The sequence below is a fragment of the Strongylocentrotus purpuratus genome, unplaced genomic scaffold (assembly GCF_000002235.5).
Source record: "Strongylocentrotus purpuratus isolate Spur 01 unplaced genomic scaffold, Spur_5.0 spur5_scaffold_13, whole genome shotgun sequence".
Taxonomy (NCBI): domain Eukaryota; kingdom Metazoa; phylum Echinodermata; class Echinoidea; order Camarodonta; family Strongylocentrotidae; genus Strongylocentrotus; species Strongylocentrotus purpuratus.
The window spans coordinates 11,898,466-11,918,468 of record NW_022145598.1 but is presented as its reverse complement, the minus strand read 5'-3'; the positions used below and the strand labels follow the sequence as shown (position 1 = coordinate 11,918,468).

At 37.3% G+C, this 20,003-nt stretch overlaps 1 protein-coding gene and 1 long non-coding RNA gene across 2 annotated transcripts; one reads left to right on the top strand and one right to left on the bottom strand.

Annotated features, from left to right (window-relative positions):
- Positions 1-6,721: 6,721 nt before the first annotated feature.
- On the bottom strand, positions 6,722-7,600 carry LOC115923312. Its single transcript, XR_004063846.1, has 2 exons — positions 7,448-7,600; positions 6,722-6,943 (listed from the first exon to the last, which is right to left on the bottom strand). It is a non-coding gene; the product is annotated as an uncharacterized LOC115923312 (long non-coding RNA).
- Positions 7,601-15,909: 8,309 nt separating this feature from the next.
- Positions 15,910-17,777, top strand: LOC105441144. Its single transcript, XM_030983517.1, has 3 exons — positions 15,910-16,738; positions 17,117-17,473; positions 17,731-17,777. Exons 1-3 carry the CDS (start codon positions 16,243-16,245, stop codon positions 17,775-17,777), a joined length of 900 nt encoding a protein of 299 aa, XP_030839377.1. The 5' UTR covers positions 15,910-16,242.
- Positions 17,778-20,003: the final 2,226 nt, after the last annotated feature.

The window sequence follows — 20,003 nt, the reverse complement described above, 5'->3', positions numbered from 1 at the left end:
GCAAAGCCAGGTTATAAAATATTTCAACGCTGAAAAAATAAGACACCCAAAAATGGTGGTAGCCTAAATCTCTTCGTGCATGTATCTCGTTTGTTAATAAAAGATTAAATGGCAACCGGTAAATGTTATCTGCCCTCATCAAATCTAGATATGTTAAAACTTCACCTTGCTTGACAAGGAAATGACACTTTTATTTAATACATTAGTATTAAAAGTAGATCAATCGAGTGTCCAAACACAAACTATCTCTTAGAAACCTCACGAAACCAAAATTGTATGCATAGAAAGTATCCTGTCAGCATTGTAATATATATTTTTGAAGATGATTAGTTATATTATTACCAACATTGAAACTTTATCTCAGAAAGTAGGCGTGGCATAGATAAAGTGGCATATATATTTTCATTATCGAATAAAACATGAAGTGTTTTTTCTGTAATTATTTCCTCATTAGGTCAATGAAAATAACGCCATTAACAACGTTGAAGGGAACTCACCTTGAAGAACCTCTTACACAACCACAAGTAATAGGAGTAAAGCATTTGGAGTGGCAATGTGCCATATATTATTTCTATACAAGACTCCACCATTATTACTAGTACTATTCATTATCATTTGTTCTGTTGTTAATTAATCACATCCGCTACACACGAGATTTCATTTTGAGTGAGTTGTAACTTGTTCTTTATATTATAGACAGAACAAAACAAAATATTATCATATTTTCTCTCATCATCGTATTTAAATACTGTTTTTAAATACGATAATGAGAGAAAATATGACAACATTTCTTCAACTTGAAGTAGTTTGTAGGCTTACTACTTATATCAAGATATATGTGTATATTCATTGATATGAAGATCGATCGAGTAGCTGTTTAGTGAGGCTTTGAAAGGTATATAATATATACCTTTTATATGTATTATAAACGCCAAATATTTGATGATATTAATTAAGAGAATTGAAAAGAAATGAAAATATATCATCTCCTTCAAATCTGACCTCACCATTTGAATTAAAGGGAGGGAGAGAGAGAGGGAGAGAGAGAGAGAGAAGAGGAAGGGCGATGATGATAGGGGTGATTCGAAATCTGACTGAATACTAACGCAATCTTCCCGTATTTGCTGCTCGCCGAAGATGGAGCCCCACACTGTCCGCTAGATGATTTCTTTCGTAATTGTTAAAAACATATTTGTTTTGTGCTAAATGTACGAGTTCAATAAATCACACAATATTTGAGTTACATCACGGTTGCAATCTAAGCATTAGCAGATAAAGGTCATTGCAGAACGAATTGTGAAATACACGGAGATGCGTGCTAATGAAAGTTATGTAATCATTATTCATTTTTGCACAAGCAGTGCACTCCATGATACACAACTGGAAGTGGAAGTATACTTTGAAAAGGGAAAAACAAAGGCTACTTATATAGCACCTCTATCGCGGTAGGAGTGATTATTTCAAAATGTACAAAGTGGGACCTCTTAATATGTTTTGAAGATCTGTGGATATTCGGGGTCATTGCAGCCATATGCTAACCGTGAACTGGTCTGAACTAGGAACAGGCCAAGAAGGGCGGAAATCCGAATGCCCTACTATTTGAATGCCCTGCCCTATTGCCCCTATTATCCTGTTTGAACTATTCAACACACACAGACCGATAACGGTCAAGGTTTTGCTTAGCATTGTTGTCGAAAATAAGGGTACGGTATGATGTTTATTCGTTATCAATGGGTAATACCTGTTTAACGGAGACCGGTCAATTGCATGCAGCCTACGCGATGAATGGTATTTGCGTTCATTCGGCCTGTACAGTAATTTACTACATATTTATTTGAACGTGGATATGTAGGCATCTCAAGAAGCATTTTCTTGCCTGGCTGTAAATTTAGGAATTTGTCATTTTCCAACAAACGCATGAAGTGAGGAGAATTATATCATTTCAGCATTATTTGTTAACCACCATATGGAATTATAAATAAACCACGTTTGAATTCTATTTCTCCAACCCCCCCCCCCCCCCCCCCCGATCTACACCTTGTTGGCGGGAAAATTGCAACTGATATCCCTTACCTTTCTTCATTCTCTTTTTTTTTTCCTTTCCCTTTCTCTCCTTTTTCAGTTTCCCTTCCCTTCCTTATCTCTCTTTTAGGTTTGCTGGGGGGGGGGGGGGGGGGGGGGAGGGGCACGGTCATTTTGGTCCCCAACCCGCTCCACACATTGTTGACGGGATTAACCGCAACTTCGTTTCTCCCTTTTCTTTTTTTCTTCCTCTTTTTTGTTCCCTTTTAGCTCTCCTCTTTTCGTTTTCCTTCCTCCTCTCTTTTTTAGCGGGGACGGGGGGGGGGGGGGGGGGGAGGCTAGGGTCTTTTGCCCCCCCCCCCCCCCCTCGATTCACAACTTGTTGGCGGGAAAATTGCAACTGATATCCCCCTTCTTTATTTTCTTCTTCCTATTTTGTCCTTCCCTTTATCTCCTCTTTATCTTTTTTCTTTCCCTTTCCTTCCTTCTCTTTTTTTTATTGGGGGGGGGGGGAAGGGGGAGGCAAGTCCTTCCCCCCTCCCCGATCTCCTTCTTCCCTCTTTTCTTTTCTTCTTCCTCTTCCTTTTTTCCCTTTCTCTCCTCTTTCCCTTCTTTTCCTTCTCTCCCTCTTTTTTGCGGGGGGGGGGGGGGGCAAGGCACGCTCGCCCCCCCCCCCCCCTGGATCCGCGCCTGGTTTATATATTCCACGGTTTAGCCAGTTGAACATGTTCTGACAAATGGTTTATGCATTAAAGGATATTGAGAGACTGTTCGTTGCAGATAATTCTGGGAAGTCTATATTCCGCGGTTTCAGATTGAGAAGCCTGTTGAAAATGTGCTGTCAGTTTGTCACTACAACATAAACAATGTAAAGAATTCTTACTTTAATATGCCTCGTAGTGAAAGACTTCATTACGGAAAAATTGTGTGTACCAAAAATGGAATGCAACATCTAAAACAATGATTTGTTTTTTAGTAACCCAATTCCATGACTGAAATACAAAACAAATAATTTGATTTTTGTCCCCTTGTCATTTTACGAAATCCAGTTGAAAATATGTCTCATCAAATAGTGTTGATGACCGGTTGCTCATCTGGTATCGGTTTAGCCACAGCTAAACTTCTCGCTCTCGACGCCGAACAGCGATACATCGTCATCGCTACAATCATAGCGATATCGGAGAAAATTGATCTGGAAGCTGCCGTAGGGGACGCTCTCAACAAAACAATTTTCATCGTCACAAAGTTGGACGTCACAAAGGACGATGACATCGCAGCTGTAGTGGATGGAACACTCAAAACGCATGGGAAAATTGACATCCAAAGTGAGTGCACTTTTGGGGGGGTAATGTCAGTCTGTCATACTGCCCGTCAGGAGCGTATCATGGGTTTTGTAAGAGAGAACAATGAATATATATATATTTTTTATTTAAGGGGGGAGGGGCACTTCCGAAAATTATGTAATCTTGAGGTAGTTTGGGCCAATCTATTTAGACTACCTGTAGACGGTACCAGAATAAGAGAACAGACATGCTTATCCAATACCTATATAAATGTATTTACCGTATTTAGCAAGTCAACACTGTCTGTCATTAGATAGGGGAGTGGAGAAATCATAATATATGGCAAAAGTCAAAGGCGATCGGTAGTTGAATATCCCCTTTAAATAGGTTTACATATAATTCGTTTTCTACTATATACGTTTTTGTCTACTCTTCTATCCCTCTTTATTTTATTTTTATTTCACCCTCCCTTATTTCCCCGTTGTTCGTCCTCTTCTTCTTTTTCTTCTCCTTCTTTCCTATTCTCCATTTGTCATAACTATCCTAAAATACTATTCATTTTGCTTCATCTAATCTGTTTATTTTCTTCTGTTCCTTTCCTTCTTCTTAATCATCTTTTTCTCTTTCATCAAATATTGCTCCTCCTCTTCCGCCTACTTCTTTACATCTTCTTCTTCTCTTTCCTTTTCTCCTCCTTCCTCTAATACTTCGGCATTGCTGTCTTCTTATTTTGTATATACCTTTTCTTTCTTTCCTTTCCTTCTTCTTCTTCTTCATCATTGTATTTTCGTTTTTTTCTTCTTCTTTTTCTCTTTCATCAAATATGTATTCTCCTCTTCCGCCTACTTTTCTACATCTTCTTCTCTTCTTTCCTCTTCTACTCCTTCCTCTAATACTTCTTTCTTATTCACCCTTTCCTTTTTTTGTCAATGTGGCCGGGATCGGTGTTGCTGACATTCCTGAACGAGTCCCGCGGGAACAGATCGAGACCATTTTCAGTGTGAATGTATTCGGGGCCATAAGACTGACTCAAGCTGTTCTACCTCGGATAAAACAGAGGAAAGCTGGAAAGATCATCACTATCTCAAGCACAGGTGGAAAATTAGGTCTGAAATACCTCCCAACTTTTTCATCTTTACAATTCTAGCCTTTGTTCTCGAATAAATGATCTATCGTCCAGCTCGCAGCTTGTGATTTACACAATTTATATCGAGGTTTTTCGATTTTAGAATTTAGAACTCGTCTGTATACCCATACCCAATTTTTCCAGAACCTTCCTGATTATTGTTTTTTCCTACTTCCATAGGTTACCCGTATTTGGATATGTACTGCTCCACTAAATTTGCGCTCGAGGGTTTCTTTCAGAGTCTGGCGGTTTCGTTACGCTCATTCAATGTCAGGTAAGGATCCTTGAATATGATGTTTACTTTTGTTAAAGTTGGCAGAAGAAACAGATCCTTCTTAAATTAGGGGGTGTAGCATTGCAAATACTGGTTAACGCCATCTACGACTTCTTTTGGACAATTGTTAGTAGACGAATGGACTCGTCTAACCAGGCCCCCCAAGCTCCGCCATTTTGTCCGGATCCATTAGAAGCCAAAATAAGCCCCCCTTGCATAATTCATGAGCCTTATGAATTATGCATTCTGTAGGATGCTTCCCGCGAAAAGTGTACTGGAATGATGTTCACTACATGGTAAAAGACAATACACGTATCAGCGTAATTAGAGAGGTCAAATAATCTACTGTACGTAATTATGGGTAATTTATTCATCACGCTGCGCGCTAGCAACGCAAGTGATTCAGCGAATCAGCATGGATTATTCTGATGCGATCACCGTTAGCTGAAATACGCGCTCGAACGTGTATTATCGATCACCAGTAAAACAGCTGGTGTACCCAGGATGCATCTGGGAAGTGGACCTTAAAGTTCCACTCGTTGTTGTGTTGTTTGAGTTTTAATGACATGTATCATTCATTTATGAATATTTACGCCAACTAATTACATCATTACACCTATACTTCTTAATATTCCAGCATTAGATTTTTCTGAAAATCTCTTTATTGACTAAAAAATGATAATAACCATCCATTTTCAACACATTCTCTGGCTATGATTATACATTTTAAATATGCCGATGTATTAAGTTGCCTTATTTTAGACAAACAAATTATGTGGCACAGTGGATGGATTTTCCCCATCCACTCTCATCATGACCTTAAAAATTCCCTTTCTCTCTCTTTCTCCCTCTTTCTCCATCTTTCGAAAAATATCGTTGTGTTGTGTTCTCTTTACTGAACAACCTGTTGCAATTCCTTTCTGTCTCACTTTCAGTCGTACTTGTTATTACCACTCATTTGCATGCACTCGCTATCAACCATTCTATATTCACTCCATTATCCTCCACATTTCACTTGGATTCTCTTCACTTTTCCTTTTTGCAGCCTTTGCAGGAGCTTTGAACATTTTTAACGTAGAGACCAGAGAGATCGGAAAGTATGTTAATCATTTTATTCAAATGTTCCAACTTGAAAGAAAGGAAAGTGAAACATTGTTTAATTTCATCTTGACATAAATGATTTCTTTTTTTAAAGACAATTGAATTTAACACTGGAAATTTTGAATTGGCTGGCTTGCCTGCCACCCCCCCCCCCCCAGCCCCAAAGGAAAAAACAACAACAACCCAGAAGTGGTACCAGGGTTTTAGTTAGGAAGCCCATGTCCTGCATAATTTTTATCTTAAAGAATAATTTTTTTTTTAATAATCTTACATTGGTATACTGTTAATTTCACTGGGACACCATCCCTTTCCCTAATATATTATTACTTCTAGCAACATAAATGCTATAATTCAAAACGTTTTTACTTTCTAAATCCTTTTAATATAAACATATGATAAATATAATATTGTTTATACTTTTGCAACCAGTTACATTATGTACATGGTCCATGTAGATACAGCACCAGGAAGAGGATTGCAACCCCCCCCCCCCCCTGTTTTCTTAAGTTAAGAAGTATCAAAACATGATTCTATTAAAATTAGTAGTTTGGATACGAAAGGCAATGATGAAATGGCAGTCTGTCTATGTCTTTCTATATTTAATGCATTTAGAGGGTTGGCTTTCAAACCTTCTTACATACAATACTTTAAGCAGCATTATACTGCAATAATGTAATACTCTGCAAATCCTCTAAAATACAGAAGTCCATAGAGGTAAATGAATTTCAGCATGTATAATTATAATTAAAATATTATTGATTAATTCAATCTTTGGTATAGATTAATAGATCTTTATCACTCAAATTTCAAGGAAAATATTTCTGCCCAGTCCCTCCTATAAGATGGTTGACATTGTTAAAATGTTTATTCATTGATGATTAGTTTTTTGTAATTATTTGAAAGTTGACAAGATGATAAATTCATTAGCTTTATTGAATGTGGTATTGTACAAACATAATAATACAAATAATAAATAAATATCATGTAAATATTCAAATTTAAACCCATCTCTACTGTCCTCTTTCATTATATGAGGGTGGCATCCTTAAGACGTAGTCCCATGTAGATGTCTCCTGCATTCATCAATACAGTTGTAGCCTAGTTTTCAGAAGAAAGGGCTGTAATGATAACCCAAATCTGTTGAATGGAAAAATGAAAATAAGAAACAGTGTATAAGAAAATCAACGATGACTAATAACATACACCCTGATACCTGCTCTGACAAAATGACGAAGGACTGAAATTCACTTGGGGTTCTAGTGGGCAAACCTAAACTATTTTTTCCAACAAGACTAGTTTACTGACCACATCTTAGATAGGCCTGCTGGAGCTTGGATCTGACAAGGTACGAAATAAGTAATACATGTACAATTTACTTGTATTGTGAACTTTTGCTCATAATTGAATAATACTTGGTTAAGTATGGGATACAAAATGACCCTACATCTTGGACCAGAGAATGTTATACGTAATGTAGACTTATATTTCATCTATATCAACATTTTATTTTAAATCTAAATCACAATTGTGATATTCAGTCAAGTATTCTTTTACAAGTAATGGACAATGAAAAATATCTTTGTCAGATCTATAACTTTCTGTATGATATGTGTTCTACAATAGTTTATTGGGGGTACCTACATTGTATATTAGCACACTTGCTCGCATGAAGTGTATAGTAGGCCCGCATCTCTAGATGTGATCCGGTCAATATCTGGTTTTTTGTTCCTCTCCTGGGTTTGTAACCAGCATGTCTTCATCATCCACTGTAGAGAAGCATCATCCTACATAAGAGAAGACAATGTAGGTACTTCAATTAAAAAGTGATAATAATAGATACATATCAACCATAATACATTCTTTAAACAGACTTCCATTAATCTCATTTTGTGTTCTTCATCTTCATTGCTCAAGAAGTGAAAGGACCACTTACAAAAAAAAGTAATGAGGGGTCCTGTGTATACCCTACATGTATGACCATGTAGTGCTTTTAATGTGCATTAGACATTGTTCTTCTACACACAGGACTTCCTGCAAATAAGGACAAATTCCCTTTGTAGACAAAGAAAGGAAAGATATCATTATTTGTGTGCTAAGTGCAGAACTAGAATAAAATATACCCTCCAGTCCACTATGTATGCTTGCAACATCATGACATAAACTTAGTTCCATTTCCTTTTTAGTGAATTAATAGGTGGTCGTTTAATATTTGTGTGCTAAATATCCTGAAAATGTTACCTGCGCATGGCACTTTCTGCTTCATCTTGCAAATATACGAAATGTTGTAATGTCCACTCATCAGTTAACTCCTTCCAGCTCTTCATCAGTTTCAATCTGTTGGAACAAAAAGAAAAAAATCAATATGACAATCAAGGCGTCCCTTACTCCATAACAAAATAAAATAGATCTAGCATATAAACTAGTTTTGATGTCATGGTTGGCCACAAATTTAATATTGTTTGGAAATCAACATTCCTATTTAAATTAATGGACCACAGTACAAAGTAAAACTAAATGGAAGATATAATTTGTGCCTCAAACAGTGCTTTGTATGGCCCATGAATATTTTAAAGTAGTCTTAAGTAGAATTGGTTTATTAAAACAAGAATAAGAGGTGGACTACCCTACATAAGTAAACATAATTGTGGACTAGGGGTCTTCTCTTACACAAAAAATAGATTTATCAACATGAACTGCACAATTTGGAGAAGAAAAACAAAATCTCTAATAGACCTAACAGTTAGATCTATATTAAAAGTAATTAGGGGTCTAGAGGTCTAGATCTAGAAATAATGACAACTTGACAAGCACGCTGGACCCACACAAAATCTAAATATTAAATAAACAAATCCTAGTGTTGTTTTTTTTTAAATATTTTTATTAATAACTTCCAGGTATAAATCTACATCTAAACGAAATAGGATTTGGAGTTGTTTGATTATCAATGGTCACAGATAATTTTGGTCAAAATAACGTTGACACGCACCGCGTACCGATGATGCAACTGAGCGAACGGAGTCAACATCTACTAAAGATTTCAACAAGAATTAATCCACTTGGATTATCAAAAAAATCATGCTTCATAGATTATTTTAAGGTGTAACGATTTATTGGTGATGATTGGTGATTTAGATTCATGATGACGATCAAATCTGAAATAAAACCTGATTAGAAAGTTTGATCTTGATGAAGATGAGCACCGAAATTCCCCGGGATGGGCCTGCCGGAACCCGGGGCCCTAACTGGAGTACTATAGTGTGAAATGACGGCAAACCGCAGTCAAACTACTTCATGACGATGAAAACCAAAGTGCAATTTCAAGAGCAATATTTTCCTAGTCTTTTCCCAAAAAATCTGTTGAGAACTGTCTCAAAATGTAACAAAATTACCGTAGATCACGAAGACTATTGCAGCTTTTTCAAAATTGATGACTAAATTCACTTAATCTACTCATATTTCAATCAATTACTCACCCATTCTCAATGAACTAACTTTTCTCAGTTTGTGCGAGTGTATAGCGTCGTGCATAAATCTGCATAATTAAAGTGACGCAATGAGGTCAAATATATTATCCGGTTTCTTAAACGATACTATCGATAAAATACATATTCATGAGGCTCTTATCCAATCAGAAAGCCGCCACGGGTGCTTATTTTGTCTTCAAATGATCCAAAAGAGGCGGAGCCTAATCCCATTCGTCTGCATGGTTTCCGCGCGTGCTGCTTTCCGTCTAGTAATTATATTTAAACGTCTTTGCGTCTAACAGTCAGCGCGCTATAGCGTTCGCGAAACAGACCTAAGTTAGTAGGAGACCAGCCTGTAGGTCCCGTGACCAATCTCTGGGAACAAAGGTTTGAAAGTGTTTTTGTGTTCCCTGATGAATACCGAACAATTTTGACTTGGGCTGCCCCCTTGAAAATCCCGGGCATTTTCGTGAGGGGTCAACAAAGGTCACACAGGGATAAAAATTCAAATAGTTCCAATCGTGTCAATATTCATATCAAATTACTCGTCTGGTCATGAGGATTCCAAAAATGTATAGTTTGCTATACCTCCGACCTTAAATGAGGGCGCTATGGTCAAAAACGTTGAAAGGTCAACACACTTTTGACTGGTGGTCAAATTCACCAACACAGTGAACCTTATTAAATCACACATCAAATTACTCGTCTGGTCATAAGGATTCCAAAAATGTATAGGTTTTTATACCTCCGACCTTAAAGGAGGGCGCTATGGTCGAAAAGGACATGATGCACTTTAGAAATTCACCAACACAGTTAACATCGTCCGATTCTAATGATTTTAGTGTCTAATAATATGTTTTCTGACATAACAAATTTAACTAAGCAACTTTTAAAATCAAAAGTAGTTGCCATAACCTTGAAATTTCCCCCAAACCCATGGATAAGAAGTTGTTAGATGTTTGTCACCGAAACGGCAGCCATTTTGAATGTACATGGTCAAGGTAAGCACTTTTACTTTTGAAAGCCATGGGAATATATATATATATATATATTTTTTTTTTAATAACAAAAATAAATTTAAAAAAATTCAAAACGGGGGGGGGGGGGGGTTAAGGAATTGAGGGGGGTTTACTCACAAAAAATGTCAAAGGGGGGGGGGTTAACCCCCTAAACACCCCCCCCCCCCCCTTGTGTACGCGCCTGTGTAGCACCTCCATCGCTGTAGGATTGATTATTTCAAAATGTACTATAAAGTGGGACCTCTTTATGTTTTGAAGATCTGTGGATATTCGGGGTCAATGCAGCCATTTGCTTACCGTGAACTGGTCTATTGTGAACTAGGAACCGGCCAGGAAAGGCCTGCAATCCGAATGCCTTACTTTTTTAATGCCCTATTTAGTGCCCCAAGACACACACCCCTTTGACCGATAGCGGTCAAGGCTTTGGGTAGCATTGTTGTCAAAAATAAGGGTACGGTATGATGTTTATTCATTATCAATGTATAAAACCTGTTTAACGGAGACCGGTCAATTGCATGTAGCCTACGCGATGAATGGTATTTGCGTTCATTCGGCCTGTACGGTAATGTAATACCTATTTATTTGAACGTGGAAGAAATTGTAGGATTGATCAGTAAAAAGGAAACCCTCCATCATAACAGGTAGGTACATTATATATTACCGTACATAAACAATACCAAATACGGTTAATAATGAAATTTCATACTGTATGTGCATGTGGCAACCCATTGGCCGCAGCATGTACTGGACGCTGTGTATCTAATAGACATAATAATAAGTATCCGCGCTTCTACCTTTAATACACAAACGTTATAATATGATTTTCCATTCACAATTAAATGGACAATAAATGAGTTCTTTTAGAAGTCTTTGGTTGCGTAGAATTCTCGCTAGTTTATATATTCCACGGTTTAGCCAGTTGAACATGTTCTGACATTACATGATAGGCTTATGAATTAAATGATATTGAGAGACTGTTGGTTGCGGAGAATCCTGGGTAGTCTATATTCCGCGGTTTCAGATCGAGAAGCCTGTTAAAAACGTTCTGTCACTACAGCATAAACAATGTCAAGAATTCTTACTTTTAAGTCCTCGTAATAAAAGACTTCATTACGGAAAACTTATGTATACCAAAAAAAGAATGCGATTTCTAATACAATGATTTTTGTTTTTGAATAACCCAATTCGTTGACTGAAATAAAAAACAAACAATTTGATTTTGTTTCCCCTTGTCATTTCACGAAATCCAGTTTAAGACATGTCTCCTCAAATAGGGCTGATGACCGGCTGCTCATCGGGTATCGGTTTAGCCACAGTTAAACGTCTCGCTCTCGACACCGAAACATCGTCATCGCTACAGTCATAGCAATATCGGAGAAAACTGATCTGGAAGCTGCCGTAGGGGACGCTCTCAACAAAACAATTTTCATCCAGGAGTTGGACGTCTGTACGTCTCGCAAAAAAATTTCTCCTGTTCATCCAAACCTGGACACATATCACACACAAAAATGATACTAAAAGATTCGGGATAAAAAAAATCTGTTTCATAAGATGTATAATAATTTACTGTTCATAGATGATTTACAGAATATTTAGCAATTTTCTAGGTGAAAACATTTGTGTTGACTCACACGGTAAGACTTTAAAAGTAAGCAGAGGCAATCCACTTCCTTCTACCTTGCAGAAACGTATGGAAATAACATTTCATCTCATATCACCTTTGTTACAGAAATGTAAGTGCACGGCATTCCAAGACATCGGCTCATGATAACACTTTGCAAAAAGAAATGTAATTTGCATTCAAATAAAAATGGTACTTTTTTTCTCTTTCTTACTTTAGTAAATAGTTGAGCACGATTTTTCTATAGAATCAACAATTGATATCACCGTAAAGAACAGTCTTACTTGTTGTACACTCAAAACGATGGTATTATCTAGAGCCATTAAAACATTTTTAACGTGTCCCATCAGCAGATAACTTTAAGGTGTTAGTGCACGCAAGGAGTCAAGCACAATTTTACACCACCATCTCCTTTAGGGTGTAAGTGAGAACCTTTACGATTCAAAATTATGCTTAAAACTCTAACGATGGTGTAAGAAGATTTCAACACATTTTCCGAACTCATTCTCCCCCCCCCCCCCCCCATCATGTTGGATTAAAGATTTTCATTATACAAAATATGACGTCAATATTCAGACGATTAGTGCATTTTTCACCAAACAACATTAAGTCATTTTTCTGCCCAATGTTTTTTTTTAAAGAAATCGATTTGATGAATTAAAAATTTAAAGCAAATTACATGACTTTTAAACTATTCGTATATTTGAATTATGAACAAAATAAGTGGGGAAAAAATTGTTAATAGTTTATTTTTTCTTTGTCCTATCAACCTTGGCATACAACGCATCTACACTGACTACATCATCCTTAGACAAGGTTGATGTCTGTCCTGTTTTTGAAGTGGCCTTCAAGGTATTCCTGATGAGTCCTTTATCTGGCATTTCATAGAGCGGAATCTCCTCTGCATCACCCCCTGATCCTGGCATCTTGACATTCTTATACTGGTCTCCCTGCTGAAAGGCATCCCTGCTCTGCTCATGTTGAGTGATGATGACGCTGTTGCCATAGAGATGAACTGAATTGGTAGATTGATCAATAGCCAGCTTTTATGTTGATCTTGACTCACTGTTGGTTTACCTCGGTTCCATAATAGAGGTAGCATATTCTTGACCCTTCAGAGATTCATTTTTAACCGATTCGTATTAACAAACTTCAGGGTGCTCCTTATTATGTTCATGATCTGCACTTCGTTGATCCAAGCTGTTTCCCCTTATTTCCTTAATGGAAGTAGCATACTCTGGACCATTCTGAGATCCATCTCCAACCGATTCGTAATAAACGTCAGGATGCCCCCTTGTATCTTCATGATCTGCACTTCGTTGATCCAAGCTGGTTCCCCTCAATTCTTTAATGGAAGTAGCATACTCTAGACCATTCGGAGATCCATCTTCAACTGATTCGTAACTAACTTCTGGTTGTTCCTTTTTAATCGTCGCTTTGCCAATGTGTTTATTTTCCTTTCGATCGTTCGTTTGCTTACGTCTCACAAAGGTAATGATAACTATCAAAATCAGAATGAAAGCAGAACCAAGAATTACGACAATGACGGTTATATTGCCATCTCTCCAATTTTTGTCGGAGTTGGAATTTTTTTTTTTTGGCGTTTGATGTTTTGTTGTAGAAATTGATGTAGGTCTACCGACGGGAAATTTTCTTGAAGCTGATTATGGAAATGTTGATGGTCTATTTAGCGTCGTTTGTTTCGAAGAGGTCGTTGGTAGCGCAGTCGTAGGAGAGAATGGTGTTGTGGGCTGAATTGGAGGCATGCACGTGATCCTCGATTCGGTGTCAATCTGCAGACGGAATTCTGAATAAAGCCTGTTGAATTCACTCACATAAATCGGAAAAGAAAAGGTGTTTCCTTAAAATAATGCCCTCTGATATATGTTTCCGTTCAAAGTGATATTTCGAGAAAGCGTCTGTGTTGTCCAATAATTATCCAGAGTACAAACCATTCTCACTTTATCTGGATTTGAATGGCTTGCTTTAATGCAATTAAAACATGTAATGACACGTACGTCATACGTCTGAAGGGTATCATTATGAAAGCCAAAACATTGGAAGGTAGCCGACTCACTATATCTGTATATATATATATATATCTATATATTAGAAATGACTAAATTGTTAGAATCAGCACGACCATCATAGGTTACACCTTGTATATAACGAGGATCATTGATGAAGACACCTTCCCAGTTGGCAATTAATATTCCATTTCTATACCACAACTTGAAGTTATCATAAACACCATCAGGTCGAAAGCAGCGTAGGGCGATATCAACTCCGATGTTAGCTAGTTTTAGTATGATATCACCTTCCCCTCCGCATGCAAGATCCACACACAAAAGTACAACAAATACACCCCCAACACACCTGCGATCGCATTAATACCATCTTAAGCCAAGTTTACGAATATTGATGACAAATCCAAATATTAGAAGATAGTATTAGATAAGCTTTCATCGTTACGGAACAACGTACGATTTAAGATTAATAACTGCTAGTATTGCTTTGCTTTCTTAAAGACGGTGAAGTATAACAATGACTGTTTGATTATTGTCTGCATTCAGTGACGTTATTCCTGAACTCGATGCTGTATGACGAAAAATAACGTTTTGAAGCAGGTTGTGATGAAAAGCGCGTGCGTATGATAGGACCTATTTGAAAATGGGAACTTCTTTTGTTTTTCTAACAATGTTGTCATAAAACCTGACCACGACACATCATCGAAATATATTTTCCCATCATGTTTTTTCACTATCGTGGCGTAGTATTACTTTGATATCATATGTTAGGCTCCCGATATGTTGTACAATGAATACATTTGTCACATTACTTGATCCGTACCAGTCCTTCAGATATCAATGACCAGATATTTTAATGCCGAATCTATTTCTAAGGATGACCTCGATAAGAATCTATTAAAGTCGTGATCAACTGTGATCATCTGGTGATGAGTCTCGTAGTTGTGATCTATTAAAGTCGTGATCAACTGTGATCAACTGGTGATGAGTCTCGTAGTTGTTAGTCTAAAAACATTCTTTAATGATCATGACGATCACGTTACATCATGCCTGAAGTTCCGCGGCAGAGCCTGGTTCCCAAAGATCTCAATGCTGAAAAAAAGATACCCAAAATGCTTGTATCAAGAATCTCATTGCGCCTGTATCTCGTTTGTTAATAAAAGATTGAATGGCAACCGGTGAATGTAATCTGCCCTCATCAATCTAGATATGTTGAGACTTTACCTTGCTTGACAAGGAAATGACATTTGTATTCAATACAATAATACTACAAGTGGATCAATCGACCGTCAAAACAAAAACCATCTCTTAGAAGCCTAACAAAACCCAAATTGTATGCATCAAAAGTATTTTGTCAGCATTGTGTGTTTTGAAAGATGATTAGTTATGTTATTACCAACATTGAAACTTTCTCTCAGAAAGTAGGTGTGGCATAAATATGTTCAGTATCGCACAGAACATGAAGTGTTTTCTGTAAATAATTCCTTATTAGGTAAATTAAAAACGCCATTGACAATGTAAAAGGGAGGTCACTTTCAAGAACCTCTTACCCAACCACATTCAATGGAAATTACCGAGAGCAAAATTTGCTAATAATAATATTTGTTGCCATAGGAGCGGCACTAATAACTACTACTACTACTACTACTACTACTACTACAATTAATAATAATCTCAATCTTTTTAGCACTCTACAGAGTATTTTTACCACGATCATGTGGTACAGTCACGCACACAATGTGCACCATCTCCACTCCGGGTGGGGGAGGTGATGTACTCGTACCAAATGGGGACTGTGAGGGCAAGTGCTATCACCAAATTCCTTCCCCATATTGAGAAGTACAAAAACAACGTAATTTCTTGCATTATACTTATTTATTTGCAACTTTAATCATTTTCTTTGGGTTTTTATCTACAAATTGCGCAAGGATAATAATGGTTTTATTATACGTTTACATTATTGAAATGAGCGCATAAGCATGTTGCACATGCTTTTTGCTTGCTCTCCAAAAGATTTCTTATTTGTCTGTATTTACTTTGTTATATCAATTTGTGTTGTTACCAGTAATTTATATATGTCTTCTGGATACCACTAGTCGAATTGCATTCGGTAGTTAGGTGATTTCACACCATATTTTGATGACAACATTTTTTCTGGATTCATGTGTAGTAGTACCTAAGAAGCCATTTTCACTGTACATCTCTATGTAAGTAAAAGTACCCTGGTACTCTATTATGTAATGTATGCCTATTATGTATTGTATGCCTGGACGAACATGAATCACTGGATTCACTAGCAAGCACAATGGGACCGTTTCAACTTGGACTTTTGTTCACACTCTGCCTGTATGCTAATTTGGATAGGAATGTGTACTGCAGTGAGCAATCTTTCATTAAACTCTCTATTAATGAAAACTTCACCAGAAAACACTATCTTAAAAGGAGGATTCCATACAACCCCAATAGTACAGCATCTTTTCAACTAGAGCTACTACATGCGGGTGATGTACATCCCAACCCCGGACCAGATCAGGATCAAGATGGCACTGTACCATCTTTTTGCATTCATCGTGACCCTCCCCTTCAGCGTAGAATTCACTACTCTCCAGAGGATCTGTTACAGTGGAGATATGCAAAGCTTCGACTGTCGTCCGACGTTCGTGATGTCATCCATTCTTTCGGAATTCAACGAAGAAAGACAAGGAGAGGTAGGCGCGGCAACCGCAGAAGAAACTGTCTCCGACAATCAAAAGTGTCAAGATCATCATCATCATCTACTATCCCGATCTGCATTCAACCAGGTATTCATTCATACTTTTCAGGTATTGATAGGTCAATATGCATTCAACGAGCAAACTTAATCTCTATACCTCCGATTGAAAGTTTTACCAAAGTATGCACTTTTAATATGCGATCAATAAGGAATAAGACAACTGATTTCTATGATTTTGTCACTGAAAATGACTTAGATATTGTAGCAGTAACTGAAACCTGGCTTAAAGATGGTGATGATGTTGTCATAGGAAAAATTACTCCTGCCGGATATAACTTTGAACACCGGCCCCGTCAAGGGAAGGCCGGAGGAGGGGTTGGACTGTTATACAAATCTTCGCTCTCACTCACTACTAGTCTTGTAACTCTATTCAGATCATTTGAATCGCTTCATGTTACAATTTCAGGAAACTCTCGCTCAATCAGTTTAGTCGTAGTATATCGACCTGAATCTGATGATCATGGGCGTCATCTACCCTTCAGTGTCTTCATGGAGGAGTTTGGTGAAATGTTGGACAGTTATCTTCTCCACCCATCAGAGATCTTACTCGTGGGTGACTATAATATATGGGTTGACGTCCAGGATGATTCAAAGGCCAGACAGTTTCTGAACCTACTATCGACATATGGGATGAAACAGCATGTCCGTGAACCGACCCACGACCACGGACATACACTTGACTTATTGATCACACGTGAACATGAAAATGTTATATCAAATGTACTAGTGCAACCTGGTCTCTCAGATCATTTTGCTATCATGTGTAACATTACATTGGAAAAACCTAAACCTATTCGACAAAGTTTCTCAACCCGGAATTTAAAGTCTTTGGATAGACAAAGGTTCTGTAAAGGTCTCCATGTAGCTTTATCTGTTCCTGACTTAGATTATGATGTTACATCTATGTGTATTAATTACGATTATTCTCTAAATGCCTTATTGGATCAACTAGCTCCCAGAAAAACAAGAACTATAGTTGTCAAACCTAAGTGTCCTTGGATGACTGATGATATCCGAGAGGCAAAGTGCCTCAGACGGAGACTGGAGCGTCGCTGGAGAACCACTAAAACTGAATCCGATCGGTCTCTATTTATTAAGCAGAGACAAATAGTATCTCATCTCGCTCACCAGGCGCAAAAACATCACTACACATCTGCTGTAGCAGACTGCAGTGGCGATCAGAAGCGGTTGTTTCAAATTATAAATAAACTCTTGAATAGAAAGAAAGATCAAATTCTTCCTAGTAATGTGTCTGATCAAGACTTAGCAAATCGTTTTTCTGATTTCTTTATGAATAAAGTTAGCAATATTCGTCGAATTCTTGACGCTCGTGATAGTACAGGTTATCAGTCAGTGTCAGAAAGTGCCATTCCCTATTTGTCTGACTTTTTACCAGCCACAACTAGTGAGGTTCGAAAAGTCATCATGAATTCTCCACCATCTACATGTGAACTAGATCCTATTCCAACCTGTTTGATCAAAGATTTTTCTAATGAATTCACCCCATACATCACAAAGATTGTAAATTCATCTCTACGTTCTGGCATCTTTCCTGATTGTCTGCAACATGCACTCATTAAACCTCACCTAAAGAAACCAAGCCTTGATAAACAAGAGCTTAAAATTATCGTCCCGTTGCAAACTTAAAGTATCTTGGTAAGGTAATTGAACGTATAGTATCTACGCGTCTTCAGTCCAGCATAAATGACCAAAACCTTCAAAACCCCTTTCAATCGGCCTACAAGGAAAACCACAGTGTGGAGACGGCACTATTGAAAGTACAAAATGACATTTTAATAAATATGGATAAGGGGAAAGTTACTGCATTAGTTCTGTTAGATCTCAGCTGCGCCTTCGATACTGTTGACCACAATATCTTAATCGACAGACTAAAAAAGATTGGCATTGGTGGAACATGTCTTCATTGGTTTCGTTCCTACCTTTCAAATCGATCTCAAGCGGTTAACCTTCATGATACAACTTCATCGGTTGTTAATCTTCTGTTTTCTGTGCCCCAAGGATCTGTTTTAGGTCCCCATCTGTTTAATGTATATACCTTACCACTTCATGAGATAATCAGTAAACACAATATAAGCTATCATATGTATGCAGACGATCTACAATTATATTTTTCGTGTTTTCCTATTCAGGAACAGGTAGAAAAACGTGTTGAAGATCTTGAAAGTTGTATTCATGATGTACGAAAATGGATGAATGATTGCTATCTCAAACTAAATGACGATAAAACAGAATTTCTCTTGTTAGGCTCCAGACAACAACTTTCCAAGATTGTTATAACTCATATATGTGTTGGTTCTGTGCACATTGCTCCTTCAGATAAGGCAAGAAATCTTGGTGTCATTTTCGATACAAGCATGTCTCTTGATGCACATATTTCAAAATGTGTGAAAGCTGCCAATTATCATCTTCGTAATCTTCGCGCTATAAGGAAATTTTTAACCCCCCAAACCACTCAACAATTGATTCATGCTTTTGTAACATCTCATCTCGATAACTGTAACTCTCTCCTTTATGGACTTCCTAAATACCAAATTCACAGACTACAAAAGGTTCAAAACGCAGCTGCCCGCCTTGTCACTAAATCTAAACGTTCGACCCATACTACTCAAATACTCAAGAACCTTCACTGGCTTCCAATAGAACAGCGTATCAAATATAAAATTCTACTACTCACCTACCGTTCACTAAATGGATCAGTTCCTGAATATATTTCCTCTCTTCTTAATATCTCTTTAAGTTCTCGTGCAGGTCTTCGTTCCTCTAATTCAACAAATTTAACACAATTAAGAACAAAGAGGAGTTGGGGAGACAGAGCTTTTACAGCTGCTGCACCCCGGTTATGGAACTCCCTACCCCATTCAATCAAAATGTCAGCGAATCAAAATGTGTTCCAAAAACAATTGAAAACCTATCTAATGTCTGAATTCCTTATTTAAGACGTAGTGTATTTCACAATCTGATGTAATTAACGTTGTTGAATTTTATTTAATTATGTCATATTATTTTCGTTCAATGTACTTACCTTGTTAGGCGCCTTGAGCATCTCTTGGGGTGGATATGTGCGCATTATAAATGTTGCTATTATTATTATTATTATTATATCATTCATCTGACTAGAAATGCAAATACACGTTTTTTATCAACACATATAACAAACACATATTATGTTGAAGATACATGTGATATTATATACCTTATCGTAAGATTCGTATTATTATTAGTAGTAGTGTACACAACAAGAAAATGAATAGTTTTTACTATAAAAGACGTTT